General features: G+C 40.0%; 1 protein-coding gene across 5 annotated transcripts in view; it reads right to left on the bottom strand.

Moving 5' to 3' along the window:
- The window catches only part of DPYD (dihydropyrimidine dehydrogenase), a 355,916-nt gene that overhangs the window by 327,459 nt on the left and 12,227 nt on the right, over nt 1–16,230 (bottom strand). For 4 of the 5 annotated variants that reach the window (XM_030494219.1, XM_030494220.1, XM_030494224.1 and 1 more), the window contains exon 2: nt 5,914–6,024. In XM_030494219.1, coding sequence (XP_030350079.1) covers nt 5,914–6,024 — 111 coding nt within the window. Of the gene's footprint in view, nt 1–5,913; nt 6,025–16,230 lie in introns of those variants that run through there. The other variant, XM_030494222.1, reaches the window with a different exon arrangement.

The following is a 16,230-nucleotide window of genomic DNA, read 5'->3' as shown; positions in this document are numbered from 1 at the left end:
TTTGCAGAGAACTAAGAAACGATTTGGCATAACTTGCCATCAGCTAGGATTTACAGTGCGATACACAGAAAATGTGCATAAAAGCACTGCTTTGTACCAGCCAGGCAAGTTAGGAGCTATTGAGATATTCTACTGAAAACACCTTAAGACATTGAAACTGAAATAAAACAGAAAATTCCAGGATTATAATATGCATTCCTTAGAGACAGGCAAGTGATGTCGTATATAAACATGTAAACCACTTCATTCCAGTAAAACTGTTATAAATGCCAGCATATGGTATCGATATGAGCAAACGCAGAGTAATTAGTTAACCTAAAAAATGCATGAGTAGGAATTTGACTGCTAAATGATTAAACTGGTACGTTTTAAAATGTGTATTAATATTTAATTATTGACACTGAGAAAAGAGAAAATCTCGCTGTTACTTCTCGGCTCTTCCTGATACTCAGCAACCCATGTATTATTCATACGAAGACTTTGTGCGTATACAGCCAATCACTAGTTAAAGAATCATTCTCAATAGATTCCCTTATCACCTCAATAGATCCTAATGCAATATTTGCCACGTTTGGGAATCAGAGCTGAAGAAATCAGGCTGGCCATGATGAATCCAGCGCAGCCCAAGCACACATCAGTTCAAAGAATCAGATGTCAAAGTGCTCCCTCTAATGTCCCTTAATCATCACACCAATTAGTGGCTGAATAGTGATGTGATTAAAAAGACTGCTGCTATCCTATACCTATTCAGAGTAGTAGAATTCTACATATGTTCTACCAATTAATGTTTGAATACAGCAGCGATTAGAGAGACATCTGCTATTGTGTATCCATTCAGCAAAGAGCTCAACTCCCATATTCATCTGCAATGAAGACAAAAATAAATATTTGCAAAGGTAAACTATACGTTTGGATTCTAAAGATAATCGAGTTGATTCCCCTTAATGAGCGTTCCCTGCTTTACAATGTTGGGGATTCTTTCTGATTTATAAATATCTAATCTTATCATCAAGACATGTCTAGAAAGGGCCAAATTATTCACTGGGAAAAAAAGCATTTCTTCGTTAAGGTTCCTGATTTCAGGCCTTGGATGAACTGGGTTTCGTATCTCCTTTGCAATTGGCACCGTTTCTGCTTCAACCAGTTATTTGTGACCTGCTAACAGAGATGTGGGATTGGGCACAAAAATCACATGGCATTTTTCCATGTCACTGGAAGGCAACACTTAGACTTACCATAGTCTAAGTATTAGACTATATATGCCTTAGACTAATCATAGTTGAGGAAGAATCACCTTATTTACAGGTTTTTCTATGTAAGCTTGGACAACTGTACCACAAGAGGTACTTCCAAAACTTCTCTCTTTTTAAATAAGAATTCCTTTTTACAGATGTTCATACAGAGCAGTGACAGCCACGGCAGAACTATCAAAGTGGAAAGCAGTTTGAAGTTTTAGCTCTTATTACTACTGTTTTAAGGCAGTAACCTTGTTCTCTGAACTTAAAGAGGAACATGATCTGCTACGTCTTGCGATGAACTGCAAATCTCATTCTCCACCATTAGCACAGAGCAATCTGGTAGCTGCACCTTAATGTTGCACAGAAAAAGACAAGGTGAAGAATTTGGTTCTCTCTAATGGCTGGAAAGTTAAAAGACTTTAGCCCCCAAAAGTGAGGCCCCTGCAAAAAAAAAACACAAACCAGCTGAGCTTAAAACTGATTTTGTTCAAGGAAGAAAGGCTCTTGTTGCACAATGCTGATTGGGCTTAGCAAATGTAAGGAATGAAGAACAATGCAACTACTGCCAGAAAATCAATACACTCACAGGCTACAGCAATTAGCTACAAACCAATTTAAACCCCATTTCCTTTCCACCTTTCTTGGCTTGTTGAAATATGTCCAACTCTTCCATCTGGAGCAATTATTACTAGTATTTCTAAATGCAGAAACTGAAGAAAGTCTGAATACATAGGTGGGTCTATATCATCTTCTCACCTATCTTTCATAGGTACCTCCCTGGAAGCATTCACACACCGTGTAGATGAGGCCCTCAGTGCCATGGGTTAGCGGTGGCCTTGGCAATGCTGGGTTAAAGGTTGGGCTTGATCATCTTAAGGGTTTTTTCCAGCCCGTTTCATTCCATGATTCTATGATTACAGAAACAGACTGGACTGCAGTATCCCACTGAATTCTCCAGCAACAAAGGAATTTATAAGAATTGCAGAGGGGAATTTCATTATAACAACAGATCTGCACATCTACAAGGTAGAAGCAGAACTTGTCCTATAATGCTTAGAAATCCTACTCATAAAGCAAGAAATTCAGCGTGCTGGGTGTAACTCAAACGCATACAACGTGTGCCCATCATGATTTAAATGTCAGCGAGCATAAAATACATACAGAAATTGAATTATAGACAGTTGGACACCAGAAATAATAAAAACATAAATCAGATGTCTAAATCTTCCTGAAGTACCCAGGAAAACCCTGAAATCAAAGCAAGTCCTTACGGTTTCCACAGTTTGTTTCTTTCCTTTAGTTTTATGTGTAAATTGTCGACCTAATGTGATCTAAATTTTGTTTCTTTCAAGATTTACTACAGACATGTCAAAACTCTTCTACTTTTAATGTTTTCTGACCAACAGAATCCTTTGTTTCCCCAAACAGACGAGTGGCATGTGCCAATACCACCTTTCAGCATGACCCAGAAGAAACCAGAGTGTTCAGGCTTTGGTTTAGCACTGTTACCAAGGGTGACTCAGCACTGAAGAGTTTACCTATTCTGATCTAAATCTTGAGTTAACATTTCTGAAAGCTGACTGATCTTGCACCTACAGCTATGAATCATTTTTACAGCAAAATTTGGTTGCTAACACGGTAAATGAACTGCAGCACTCCTTGAAAGTATCATTGAACCTTCCCTTTAGAAGGCTTTTCCAATGCTGAGGTAAGATCTTGACACTCAAGTTTCCACTTCAGAACTTAGTTAATGGGCAACCCAAAGTGTCTGTGAGCAGGCTAGGAGTTAAAATTGCACTTGTGTAATTATTCTGAGGAAATATGCAAGTCTGCCATCTGGAAGCGTATTAGACATCACAAAGTCACTGTGTGCATCCCTCAGCAGATGCAGCTTTTGTTCGGAGTTTTGAGGGCTGTTAATTTAATTAGTTTTGTATCTTCATACTCCCACCTTCCCTCCAAAGGAATTCTGCAAAGGCAGCACCAGTGCGGCTTTAAAAGGATACAAAGCTAAAAGCCAAATTCAGATTTTAGGGAAAAGCAAACTTCCTATGGACTTCAAATAGGGTCGACCTGTTCATTAGCAGGCCTACACATTACTGCCAACAGCTTTTTAGACAGAAAACTGTGCTCAATGTCTCCTTTCCTCCATTAGCCTTCTTATTTTAAGAAGGTTAGGAAAGGATTTTATCATTTTGTCTTCTTTGCTTTTTAAAACCACTCAACAACAACGATCTGGAGTATGTAAAAAGTCTCTCATTTCTTCAAAATGCCTTTTATGTAACGGGGCATGTTGTTTAGGTTTGAGGTTTTGAATTTTGTAGGGCTTTTTTCTACCACAATAGTGAGCTGTGTGGTAAATTTTGCACAGTAGAAGTAGGCTACATATTTCTGAGTAAAGATTGAAAACTCTAAAAACTAGGACCAATCCTGGCTTAAAAATAAGCACTACCCCTTTCACAGTTTCTTCTGCATTTTATATATTTCATCATGACTTGCAAACTAAATAATGTGACATTCTTCCAAATAAATCACAATATAAAGTGTAAGAACTATTTGTGCTTAAGGCGTGTACATGTACATGTGGGGTTAAAGGTTATCTCTAACCTTTAACCCCATAAGTTGTAACACATGAGCAGATCTCAACATTTCAGGGTTCTAATAATTGCACAGATCATAAAACCACAGAATGGTTTGGACTGGAAAGGACCTTAAAGCTCACCCAGTTCCAACCCCTGCCACGGGCAGGGACACCTTCCACTAGAGCAGGTTGCTCCAAGCCCCTGTGTCCAACCTGGCCTTGAACACTGCCAGGGATGGGGCAGCCACAGCTTCTCTGGGCACCCTGTGCCAGTGCCTCAGCACCCTCACAGGGAAGAGCTTCTGCCTTAGATCTAACCTGAACTTCCCCTGGTTCAGTTTGAACCCATCACCCCTTGTCCTGTCACTCCAGTCCCTGATGCAGAGTCCTTCTCCAGCATCCTTGCAGCCCCCTTCAGATATTTGAAGGCTGAAGATTCTCCATACAGTAATGCAGAACTCTCAAACCAAGTTGTTCATCAGATTTTAAACCTATGCCAAAACATCATCCTGCAATATTTGCCAACCTTCAGGATTTCTTTCAACTGAAAATCCAGCCAACGCACATAAGCCAGAGATGAACCCAAAATCAGTACTGTTTGCACTGCCCAAGAAGCTCGGACCTTAGGTATCCGAGAACATCTGATGCACCATGAGCTTTGCACCCACAGCTAAGAGCAGGAACATGGAAAGAAGAGAGTTTCTAGAAAGCTATGCACTTTCACAATTAACAGCAAAATCTTCACATATCAAACATTCTATGATACAATTGAATATAAAGATCAAACAGGGCTGATATGGGGGAAAACTCAGAAATAACCAAGAGTGATCTTAAAGCCTAGAAGCATTAGAAAATCAGTGTTAATACACCCATTAGGAAGGTATATATGTATATGCTACAGTCTGAAGTTTAACTAGGATAATTTACACTGGAACAACTAATCAGGTTACTGCAGAAGTGCCTAGCTGCCCTGCTGCATGGATACCTGAGCTTCCTAACAAACAGGTTCTTGGAAGAGAGGAGTTTACGACCCAGTATTGATTGCAGGTCACCTGAAAACATAATGATGTAAAGTGTAGCTGCCCAGGAGCTGCTTGCTGAGCAGCTCAACTATGTGTGCACCAGGAAAACACACTTGTGGGCAGTAACTGCATCAGCCATCTCAAAATCATCACCCCGGTTCACAAACAGGAGCTTTTCATGTACACTAGTTTCCAGTTACTGTAACATTAGTTAAGCCAATGAATAAGAAAATAGGAACAGGCCCTTGGGGGACATGATCTAGTGTGAGGTGTCCCTGGATTGGAACTGGATAATCTTAAGGTCCTTTCTAGCCTTGACCATTCTACGATTCTATGAATGTGAGCTATAGCAAGAGAGATTCTATATGCTATATTCTATCTATAAACCAAGAAACTATACTAGAGTATGGCCAAAATGCTACAGATACCCTGGGTTGCTCTCCCAGTAAATATCTGTAGATCATACTGGCTTTTATGATTTTGAGAAACTGATGAACTTTGTGGGTTTTCTGGTTTGGTTTCAGATTCATTGATTGGTTTAGGTTTGGGCTTTTATTTTGTGTGGATGTTCGTTTGTGGGTGTTTTTCATTAGAAATTAACATCAACTCTCAAACCTGAACTTTGCTATTTCGTGGGAGAAGACACCATAACATTATACCCATAAAGAAAAGAGTTTGCAGACATAGTGGTCTACCTAAAAGACTTCTGAATTTAGAGGATCATCTAAGAGAATCTGTAGGAAGACAGTCAAATCACTACAAACCTTCTAATCAGATGAGAGATCAACAAGACAACAACGTCTGACAGGATTAGTCAAATCTCACACTGAGACTAGGAATCTAAATACCTAGAGAGAAAACGATGATATTTAATGGCAGAAATACTGAATACTAGGTTCTGAAAAGGAAATAGCTGATCACAAAGTCACTTTGTATTGACAGGAACAGAACTAGGAGCCAAATTTGGCTACTGAAAGACAAAGGAAACAAAATTGGCATTTCTCACAGAACCAAGATTTCAGCCTCAGTGATTTATTGCACGTTTCAGATACAATCATATACGTGCACTTACTGAACAGCTTTTGTCAGAATTCCTTTTCCAATGCTTCTTCACTTGTTTCTTTGCTGCAGTTGAATGAAGAGTCGCATGTGTCTGTTTTCGGGGATTTAAAGCCAGAATGTTCTGTAGAAAGAGAAGAGAAAATATTAAAATACAGACAAAATTCACAAAAAAGCTTCAAAGCCTCTTAAATAACACCTCACACACCAAATGCAGAGCATTAATAGTGCTCTGCAAAACCAAAACACAATTACTCAGCGTTATAGCCCAACTTCATACTAATATGTTTAGAACTGTCTTGTCCACACCACTTAGATGATGAATATTTAAAGACATTTCTAGGAGTGCTAGAGAACAGAATGCTATGTAGTAGCCACGATAACGGTTTCCATTCCCAGATGTTTGTTATGCACAGCATATAGAAACACATAATTCTGCTTCATCATATCACTGTCAGTAATTCTTGCAAAGCAAAACAAGGGAAAGTATTTTAAAGGATCTGGGTTATTTCCCGATGTTGCATCATTTCAGCGTAAATTCCAACTTCCCCTTCACAAAAAGAACCTCCTTCAACACCCAGTGAGCTGATGGGTTAACTTCACTTCTCTTACAACGATTTATTCGCAAGGACACAGACAACTGTGTGCAATTCTGGTGTCCTCAACATAAGAAGGACATGGAGCTGTGGGACCAAGTCCAGAGGAGGCCACAAGATGATCAGGGGCTGGAGCACCTCCCGTACGGAGACAGGCTGAGAACATTGGGGCTGTTCAGCCTGGAGAAGAGAAGCTGCGTGGAGACCTCAGAGCAGCTTCCAGTGTCTGAAGGGGGCTACAAGGATGCTGGAGAGGGACTCTTCATCAGGGACTGGAGCGATAGGACAAGGGGTGATGGGTTCAAACTGAAACAGGGGAAGTTCAGGTTAGATCTAAGGCAGAAACTCTTCCCTGTGAGGGTGCTGAGGTGCTGGCACAGGGTGCCCAGAGAAGCTGTGGCTGCCCCATCCCTGGCAGTGTTCAAGGCCAGGTTGGACACAGGGGCTTGGAGCAACCTGCTCTAGTGGAAGGTGTCCCTGCCCGTGGCAGGGGGTTGGAGCTGGATGAGCTTTAAGGTCCTTTCCAACCCAAACCATTCTATGATTCTATGATTCTATGAAATGTTGGGAATATAGCTGTACTTTCAAGTGACAGCAGTGGGCTGACGACACAGGCAGAATGAAGTTTGTGATGTCTTTTATGATACTAGCATAACACGAAAAATCACATCAGCTTTTTGGAATCCAAGCTCTTCTTTAAATCAGGTAAATGACAGCTTTCCCTAGCAAAACTGACCTCATTTAATTCAAGGGGTGAGTGTGAACAGCGTGCAAGTGACAGACTCAGACTCAGAGCTGTGATGGAGAAGCAAACCAGACATAGCGTTGGTTGTAACTCCTGGAATTGGTTTTGTAAGTTTTCCTTTAAAACAAATTGACTTTAGCACGACACTTCTCCACTGTATAGGATGTACTTATTCTGTTTCTATATGTGAAAGATGTGCGAGACTGACTTACAGAAATGGAGACTGAACATGATGCATATGATGGCGTTATGAATATTAGATCAAGATGCTTCCATATTTTAAATGTCTGCTTGAGTGGGTGATAATGATGAAGAACTAACCTGTTGGATTAAGATTTTATTATACTGATGTTTGTGGGGACTTCTATTTATCCAAAGGGGTCACTTTCTAATCACCTCTTTAACGCTTACTCTGGACTCAACTATTTTTCCCACAAAACAGAAATCTCACCAACTTAAAAATTCTATCTGCAAATTACAACAGAGCTCAATGGAGTCAATCCCAGCTTGCCTGAAGCACAAAGAGACATTGGCCATATATAAATTGGGCGCAACATTCCAAAAGGTATAGGCTATTTAGCAGCCTACGTGCTGTTACCGTTATCAGATGTGCCTCTGCAATTCAGCAGTAAAGACTCTGCTCCGTTTCTAGGTGTTCCCCAGATGTGGCAACCAAATACATTCGCCAGTGGTTTATGCTAATTTATTGCATTCTTAATTAACACAGAGCAGGGACATTCGCATAAGGGATGTCACGGCATCTCAGTTGCTACCTTAATTTCTCAGGATGATCAACCTCAACTGTCAGAGCGCATCTGACTCACTGGTGATAGGCTGGTGAGTAACCAAAGCAGCCAAACCAAGCAGTAGGTCCTGAATCACACATACACTTAAGCAGGATTCTGCCTATTCTCTTTTGTAATTGCTTCATGCAGTACCCTTGGCCATGAATATTGTAATTATTGTAGCAAAGTGAAATGAATTGCAAATTTCTAGTAATAAACCGTAACAGATGTACTCCACTGGGTACAGCACCAGTTGGTTTAAAACGTGGAACAAATGGTGGGGCAAGCCAAGGACGGAAGAATCCCCATATGTTTGCTCCTGTTGGAATTCTGCAGCAGGAGCATGGCTCCAAGCGCAACAGTTGCAGAAATCCAAAAGGACTCTGTGGTGCAGCATGTCCCAGAATTCAATCTCAAACAATACTGGCACAGAGCACACAAAAGCACATATACTCTATCAAACTTGCCTATATTCCCACTACCTAATACACTATCTTCCTAAATCTTGGATTGCTGACCAAGGTGGCTGTTCTAGCTGCAAGTCCCTGGTGTTTAAGAACCACTCAGAAGTTAACTGCCTAAATGGGAATGTAATGTAAATGCTTTTGGGTCTGTTAAACTGTCAGAAAAGGAAATTAGTGAGAGTGTTTTCTTCCTATTCATTTCAGTTCCCTTGATGGTTTTCCACAGCTTATTGCTAGTCAGACATTTAGTAAATGTAACAAATAAATTCAGGTAGGTCAGCCAGGAAGTGGAAAATTACTGTGGAGAAAGTTCTAGAGGGAGTTTTGCAACTAACACTTAATGCAGGCACTCCGCTAACCAAAGATAAACCACCTTGGACATGCAACAAAGGAATCCTGAGACCCCCGACCTCTCAAAACACACTGGCCATCTGACCAGGGGGAGAGCCCATTGGTGAGGAGCATTATTTGGGCATCTGTGATCTTGGTTGTCCCAACCCCATGCTTATTCCGCTCCATAAATTCTCCTCCTTGCCAGATGAGCTGTTGTTTGATCTCTCCAGATGTTGAAAGGGCAAGACTCAAGTTCTCCAGTGGAGGAGGTGGGTACATAATACATCACTTTTCAGAGCTGTATGAGCTTTGGATTTCAAATTAAGATGCTATTTGTATAGTAATGGAAAACCTATACATTCTGTATTAAGCATTTTACATAAATGGCCAGGCTTATGTCATTAAAAATGAAGTAGGCACAAATCTATTATCATTAATGGCAGCAAATCAGAATATCATGTATTTTTGTAGAAATCTATTTAGGTACCATGTTGATGGAGAAAGAAATAGAGCTATGAGTAAGCAGATAGAAGTATATTCAGCCCACGTTGAATACACACTTGTGGAGCAGCAGCACAATATGTAAGTGAAGAGTTAAGCCTGCAATTTTGCACAACATTGATGATTATGGGCCCCACCAAAGTATTATCTTGTCATTATTTCCATAGGTTAATCTGAATACTTCATTTTGGGAGGAAAGCCAAGTGGTCTGTATCTACAGAACACAACTCCATATGTATTGCAATGACTCCCTCAAATAAGACTACCTTAAGGAATTCCTTCAATAATAACCCTTGACAATGGTTTCTTCTATGTCTTTTAAAAGACAAAGACTATTATAAGCTAAAAAAATCTTAAAGATTGGTTTAATTCCCTAACGCATTCTCTTCTATAAGAGAATGTATTCATTATGACTAATATATATTGATTTAGGTTCCAAGAACTCCCCCTTGTCCTGCCGCTATAGTCCCTGATGAAGAGTCCCTAAAACGTATCCCTAAAAAATATCCTAAAACGCTACAAACTACTCATATGTAATGCAGAGATGCCAGTTGTTCTCCGTGTGATAGCTACTGGTTTTAAATCTTGAAAATTTAGTGCTAAATGGTTATGTAGATCTGTGCCAACAGAGTAACATAGCTTCTGAGAATAAACTTGGGATAAGCTATTCATTAGATGTTTGTTGCTCAGCTTCCACTTTAAAGGCTGTGATTAAAAAGTCTACACAAAAAATAAAACACTAGCTCTAATCTTCACCATCATCTATTAATGAAAAAGCTGTAAAAGTTTAAAAACAGCATGTTATATTATTAGAGTGAGGAATTCATCAAGAAGTTGAATTAATATTACTCCAAATAAGTGATTCCGAGGCAGCCATTTGGGATAGGACACATCCTGCAGTTGGGAGTCCTGTTTCTGAAACAACATTTTCTGGTAAATCAAGACGGGTTTGGCACACGCTCTGCAGGGATCCAACAGAAACTTCTGGTACAGAAATCTCATTGCCTTTTTAATTTCATTAAAAGCATCACGCCCAGTTCATTCCCCTCTCATAAAGCCGCTGGTTTAGCTGAAATCAGAAGCAGTTATTGCAATTAAATCCCATTTTTAATTAAATGCATATTCAGCAATATAAAATATCAAGTTATGGAAGCACAATGCATATTAGGAATGCTCCAAAACTAACCAGAGCTGGGCAGGGGGGACAGGACATGACAGGCACAGAGGGCATAGTGTTAAGAAAAAGGTGGGACTGCAATAAATTCAAGGCAGTCACCAAAAAGCCCTGCAGGTCTCACATTGTCTTTGTAAAATATATGACATTATTCCAAATTTTGAAAGCTTTTCTTGGAAGAACTCCTACTGAAACCAATGAGTTACACCAGGAGTATTTAGACCTTAGTAATCCTCATCTGACATGGTTTAGTGGTGGCCTGGGCAGTCCTGGGGAACGGTTGGACCTGATGATCTTGAAGGTCCTTTCCAACTGGGTTGATTCTGTGATTCTATTTAAGTCTATCTTTGCTGCTGGTAATTCAAAGCCAGAATAAGGATCAGAAAGCCTCTCTTCATGCTCTGCTGCAGGTTGTGGTATTGAAACTACACAGGCTTCTTCATAAGACAAAGCACTATTTTGCTCTCTGGCCATTTTCTCTGGCTTGGTGGGGAAGTTTCTTATGAGCAGCCCCAAAAGGCCCCATCACCACAGCTCAATACACACAGAGCTGCAGTGAAGCTGCTAAAATGCAATTCTTCACATGCAGACTATGATTATGGGCATAAAATGTCACCCCATGTGTTATTCACTTTGGTTTAGCACACAGCACATCTACAGCCCCTGCGATACACAGGTTAGATCCTGTTTGACTCCAGTTCCTTCACAGGACTTCCTCAGCTGAACGCTTTCATATCCATCAATTAAAATCCAGGAGTAGGCTGGGCATGCCAGGGAATCCATGTGGAGAGCAATTTAACCCACCCCATTCCATTAATCTACCCAATTTCCTTAAAAAGAGTTGTAATCTCCCTCACAGCAAGTTACATTAAATGTACTGCAAGATACATATGTTCACCAAGTGAACATAATGAGAACGTATTTATTTTTTCTGAGGGTAATGAGCACACTAAACAATTCATTTCAAAGCCATGCAAGTGTTAATTTACTGACAGAAACAAGTACCTGGGTTTTTTTTTCCCCCCGATATTTTCTAGTATATCTGAACACGAAGCTAATTTTATTATTGTTAGTCAGTCAAAGACCAAAGATCTCAATCGCTAAGTATTTGTTTTCGTGAGATTAGCTGACCCAGAATAATGACTTTGTTTAAGAATCATCTCAGTTAAGAAAAAGATGACTAAGGCATGAGCACTTTCTATTAATATCTTCTTTGAATTGCCTAGTTCACGTTTTACTTCTTGCATTTACTCTGCTGCACGAAGCACTAGCGGTTAGACGCAGCACTTCCAACACCACGTAAAGTTGCGAACTATTGCAAGCGGAAGTTTCATTACCAAATGAGCAAGTTCCAGTCCTGGGAGAGTTTGTGGCACTGAAAGATAAACAAGATGTCAAAAAGATACCTCTAGTGTCTGGTTTTCCAGAAGCCAGGTCTGTGTTATTGCTTATTATTGAAAGAATACGGGAAAATATGGATTTCTCCCTCATGCTTATGTATGGTAGAATAGCTCATAAAATGGTACTTGTATCAAATGAGTATTTCCTTATTGAAAATCTGAACTGATGAGAATCCTTACAAGCAATTTATATAAGCTGGCTGGTAATACATCCTAGGAATTCATCCAAAACATTTCAAAAAGAAGAAGGCTGCTTTCACAAGAGTTTAGGCCTGCTTTGAGACGCAATGAAGGATAGAGATAACTTGATGTAATGTGAAACAACCACAGATGTCAGAGGAATAGTGTGGTCAGCCTTTGGAGAACCCAATTCTAGAACTAGAAAGGATCCCAGACAACATGGGACTCAGAAGGGAAACCCCCAAAGAATTACCTTGTGTATTACCAGATACGTTTTCTGTTACTGAGACAAAGAGCTGCACACATGAGCAAAGTCACAAGCTGACTGCAAACCCACTCCAATTACAGTTTATCACAGCGTGACAAGCCACAAGCCTCTCATCTCTCTCAGAAAGGATAAACTCTTCAGATGACCCTCTGTGTTCATGTCCAAGAACTGGCAATTTACATTATTATGGTATCTTCAAAACAAAGTCCTCAAGGCCCAAAGGGTTGGAGGATGGGGCTCTATGTCTGTGGAGAGACAAGGAAACGTGCCAGCGGAGCAGCGGAGCTGCAGCCTCCTGTGAGACAGGGGCCGAGAAGCCGACAGGCCTGACCCTGAATCCTGGTGTGCACATGGGCAAGGGGGGAGCTTAAACATACCTGGGAAAAGATTCAACTTCTAATCACAAGACTTATTTCTTCTCTGAGCTATATAAGCCATTCATAAAGAACAAGAATTCAAAGGCCAATCTTGCGGTAAACATCATTTAGCTGTGCACTGACAGCTCCCTGCCTTTAGCATAGCACTTAAGTACTACATCTTCATCTTCCACGTACCTTTAGATTTCCCCATAAAGACAGCCTGCTTTCTCAGGCTGTCTCAGAACAAACCCCTTTCCAGCTTCTTGCACTCCTTACACAGCCTCTAATATTTAGTGAGAGCAAGACTATTCTTTATATTGTAATAATACCATAGCATACCAGCATCCTAGAGGTGTAGTCCTAGATCTGTTAGTAGATACTTTGAAAGTGGGGTTTCCAAACCAGTTTTACCACTATAGATTTTCATGGTCTTCAGATTTCACTGCAGTGTGTAAATACCGTCCTTTAAGAAAACGAACACTTCCACAAAAGCCAGGAAAGTCTTGGTTACAAATAAGTCTGTATTAACAAAGATGTGCTATTCCGCACGCACTTTGTTGTAGAAGCAAAGTTAATGCATTACAGATTAACAAAATAGCAAAATTACACAACCCTGATTTCTTGCTATGTTTTAACTTTCAGATTAAGAGCTTGATGTCTCTACCTCAGCAATGCATTTCTGCTAGGTGTTACTGTAAATTCTAAGAGGTTTATTAAACTATAAAACAAAGAGTGTTACTTGCTTCCCATAGACACCAACCACTCTTCTCTGTTGGAAGAGCTCTGGGTGGTAAATGACACTGCTGGAAACTCTGCATGAAACTTCTTGACACAACTAATCTCTGCACAAGCACCTTGACCCTCACAGGGAAAACCAAAGCAAATACTCACTCTCCGTGCTCAAGTATTCAAGTAGTCTCCCAGCACTGAGTGAATTATTCACGTATTTAACACAAGCATATATACATTAAAAGCCACACAGCTCTAAGCAGGCTCAAACTCCACCGCACCATAAAATGAAGTTCCCAGATCTGAGGCTTCTCCAGGAACACCCTACTCCGTGATAAGATCACGTTTTCACACTACAAACAATACTTTACATCAAATGGTATTAGGGTTAATACAGCAAATTCATAGGAGGCATAGCCAAGCACAGCTCTCGTGGATCTACTCCAAGTTGAATTCACTATCATGTATTCATTTTGCTGACTCAAATATGATTTATTTTTCAGCCTTTAAAAATAGAAGGATTTAACGTTTGGTGCAGCTGTCCTCTACACCTATATTTAACAGTTTAATACATTTTCTCTCTAACTGGACACTCTTTAATCATTCAACTCATTGGCTAAGTGGAAAGAAACAGAGCAATTCATGTCACAGCCTTAATTCTTAGCATGATGACTGCTGTTACTTCAAAAGTAAGCACACACATGGTCTCCAGAGTCTGTGAAACCCACTACACTCTAAAGTTACCTTTTTTCATCTTAGTAATCAAAATATCTTCTTTACAAATCAAAACTTAAAGCTTCAGAAAATACTTAGGTTTGCATCGCAGGTATAACAGAAGCTTTTGGTTTCCTCACTGTAATATTTATGTCTGCCTTGATCACTTGTGCATCAAATTGCACTGCTACATGAGGAATACTAAACAACATTTGTAACTGCTCACTGATACAGAGAGTCGTTTAATGAATATCTCATAGCGAAAAGGATCATTATCATACACATATATTTACATCTCACTTCTGTTTTCCTGCAAGAAGACAAACAGATTGAAAGGGAAAGCAAGCTCGGTTGCCTTTGGAAATAAACTTAGTGCCAAAACCAAAACTAGGCCATTGTATCCCCATAACTGAACATCCCAATTGAGCCCTCAATTGTGGGGTTTTGCTTAACTAAAACCCAAACTCGCATTAGAGACATGTCAATTAATGAAAAGTGAATGCTCTACTGACTTTTGATCATAGGAGAGAAATCAGCATTAGCAGCTATTACCGCTTTAAGTTTAATCATTGGCAAAATCAGCGGAACTAATTTTAGCTGAGCACAGCAATGTTCTGAAAACTTTGTTAAAAGGTAATTTTCAAAGTCCAATAAATGAACCTGAAATGTAAGGATGAGAGTGACAATCTGCATCCAAAAGTTCCAGTACATTCAGTGCTCGAAACACATGTGAACGTTTGTATCTGTTCCAAGAACATGCCAACTCAACTTTCTAAATCTGTTGCAACATTAAGAAGCAACGAGTAAACTTACCTATGTGCAAAGTTGCACCAGAAGATTTCAGTAGCAACTGTTTAATACAGTGGTAAAATACAACGCTGACAATGAAACTACTGATTTCTAGGAAGTTTGTGTAGACATCAGAGCATCCTCATCAAAAAGGGAAATCAGCATGTAGAAGGGACAATGGAAATATGGAGGATTCGTTCACTCTGTGCTATAAACAGTAAGGGTCTGATACATGAAGCCACAAAGTGTTACAATATTATTAAATATCTGATAATTGAAAAAATAACATAAAGATATCAGGAAACTGATATCCTTTGCCTTTTAACATATTGTCTTCTACAGAAGCACACAGTCATCCTATGTTGACACCCTTAAGCAAACAAATATGACATTCCATAAATACACAGGGCATCACATGAGTTATAGATGACACTGGCACATAGAGCGATAAGGGGGAATACAAAGCAATTCATTGGAGTTCTTTGCCCTTATTCAACAATTTTGATTTTTAAACCTTATTGACATTAAATATTGCTGAATTGCTGCTGAAATAGGCTGCGTGGAGACCTTAGAGCAGCTTCAGGTGTCTCAAGGCGGCTACAAGGATGCTGGAGAGGGACTCTCCATCAGGGACTGGAGCGATTGGACAAGGGGTGATGGGTTCAAACTGAACCAGGGGAAGTTCAGGTTAGATCTAAGGCAGAAGCTCTTCCCTGTGAGGGTGCTGAGGCGCTGGCACAGGGTGCCCAGAGAAGCTGTGGCTGCCCCATCCCTGGCAGTGTTCAAGGCCAGGTTGGACACAGGGGCTTGGAGCAACCTGCTCTAGTGTGAGGTGTCCCTGCCCATGGCAGGGGTTGGAACTGGATGAGCTTAAGGTCCTTTCCAACCCAGTCTGGGATTCTATTAATGTGTGGGCAACAGGCAGAAGTAATGCTCCCCCCAAAAAAATAGGATAATCAGATTAGGCTGCCCAACCTGAAAACATGCCAGCAACCATTTGGAATCTGATCTATCATACTTTGTCACATGCTTATACAGAACACTTATTTTTAAAACACTTTATAAAGGGTGTGTATGTAGCAGTATTATTTTCCAGCTCTTTTAGTTATTAACCCAAATTGCATTTCTGCTCTGAGATCTCTAAACAGGGAAGAATTCTTATTTTTATCATTTGTAAAGTTTTCTAAAACTATAGTAAAGTAGTTCTCCTATAATCTTACTGTAATGATCCTAAAGCCTTGGATTCCAGGAGGCAGAAAAATGTAAGTATTGGACTTATACAGAAACAGAACT

This window comes from Strigops habroptila, chromosome 8 (genome assembly GCF_004027225.2).
Source record: "Strigops habroptila isolate Jane chromosome 8, bStrHab1.2.pri, whole genome shotgun sequence".
In the NCBI taxonomy this organism is placed as follows: domain Eukaryota; kingdom Metazoa; phylum Chordata; class Aves; order Psittaciformes; family Psittacidae; genus Strigops; species Strigops habroptila.
The sequence above is the reverse complement of the archived record's forward strand: the minus strand, read 5'-3'. Positions and strand labels throughout refer to the sequence as shown.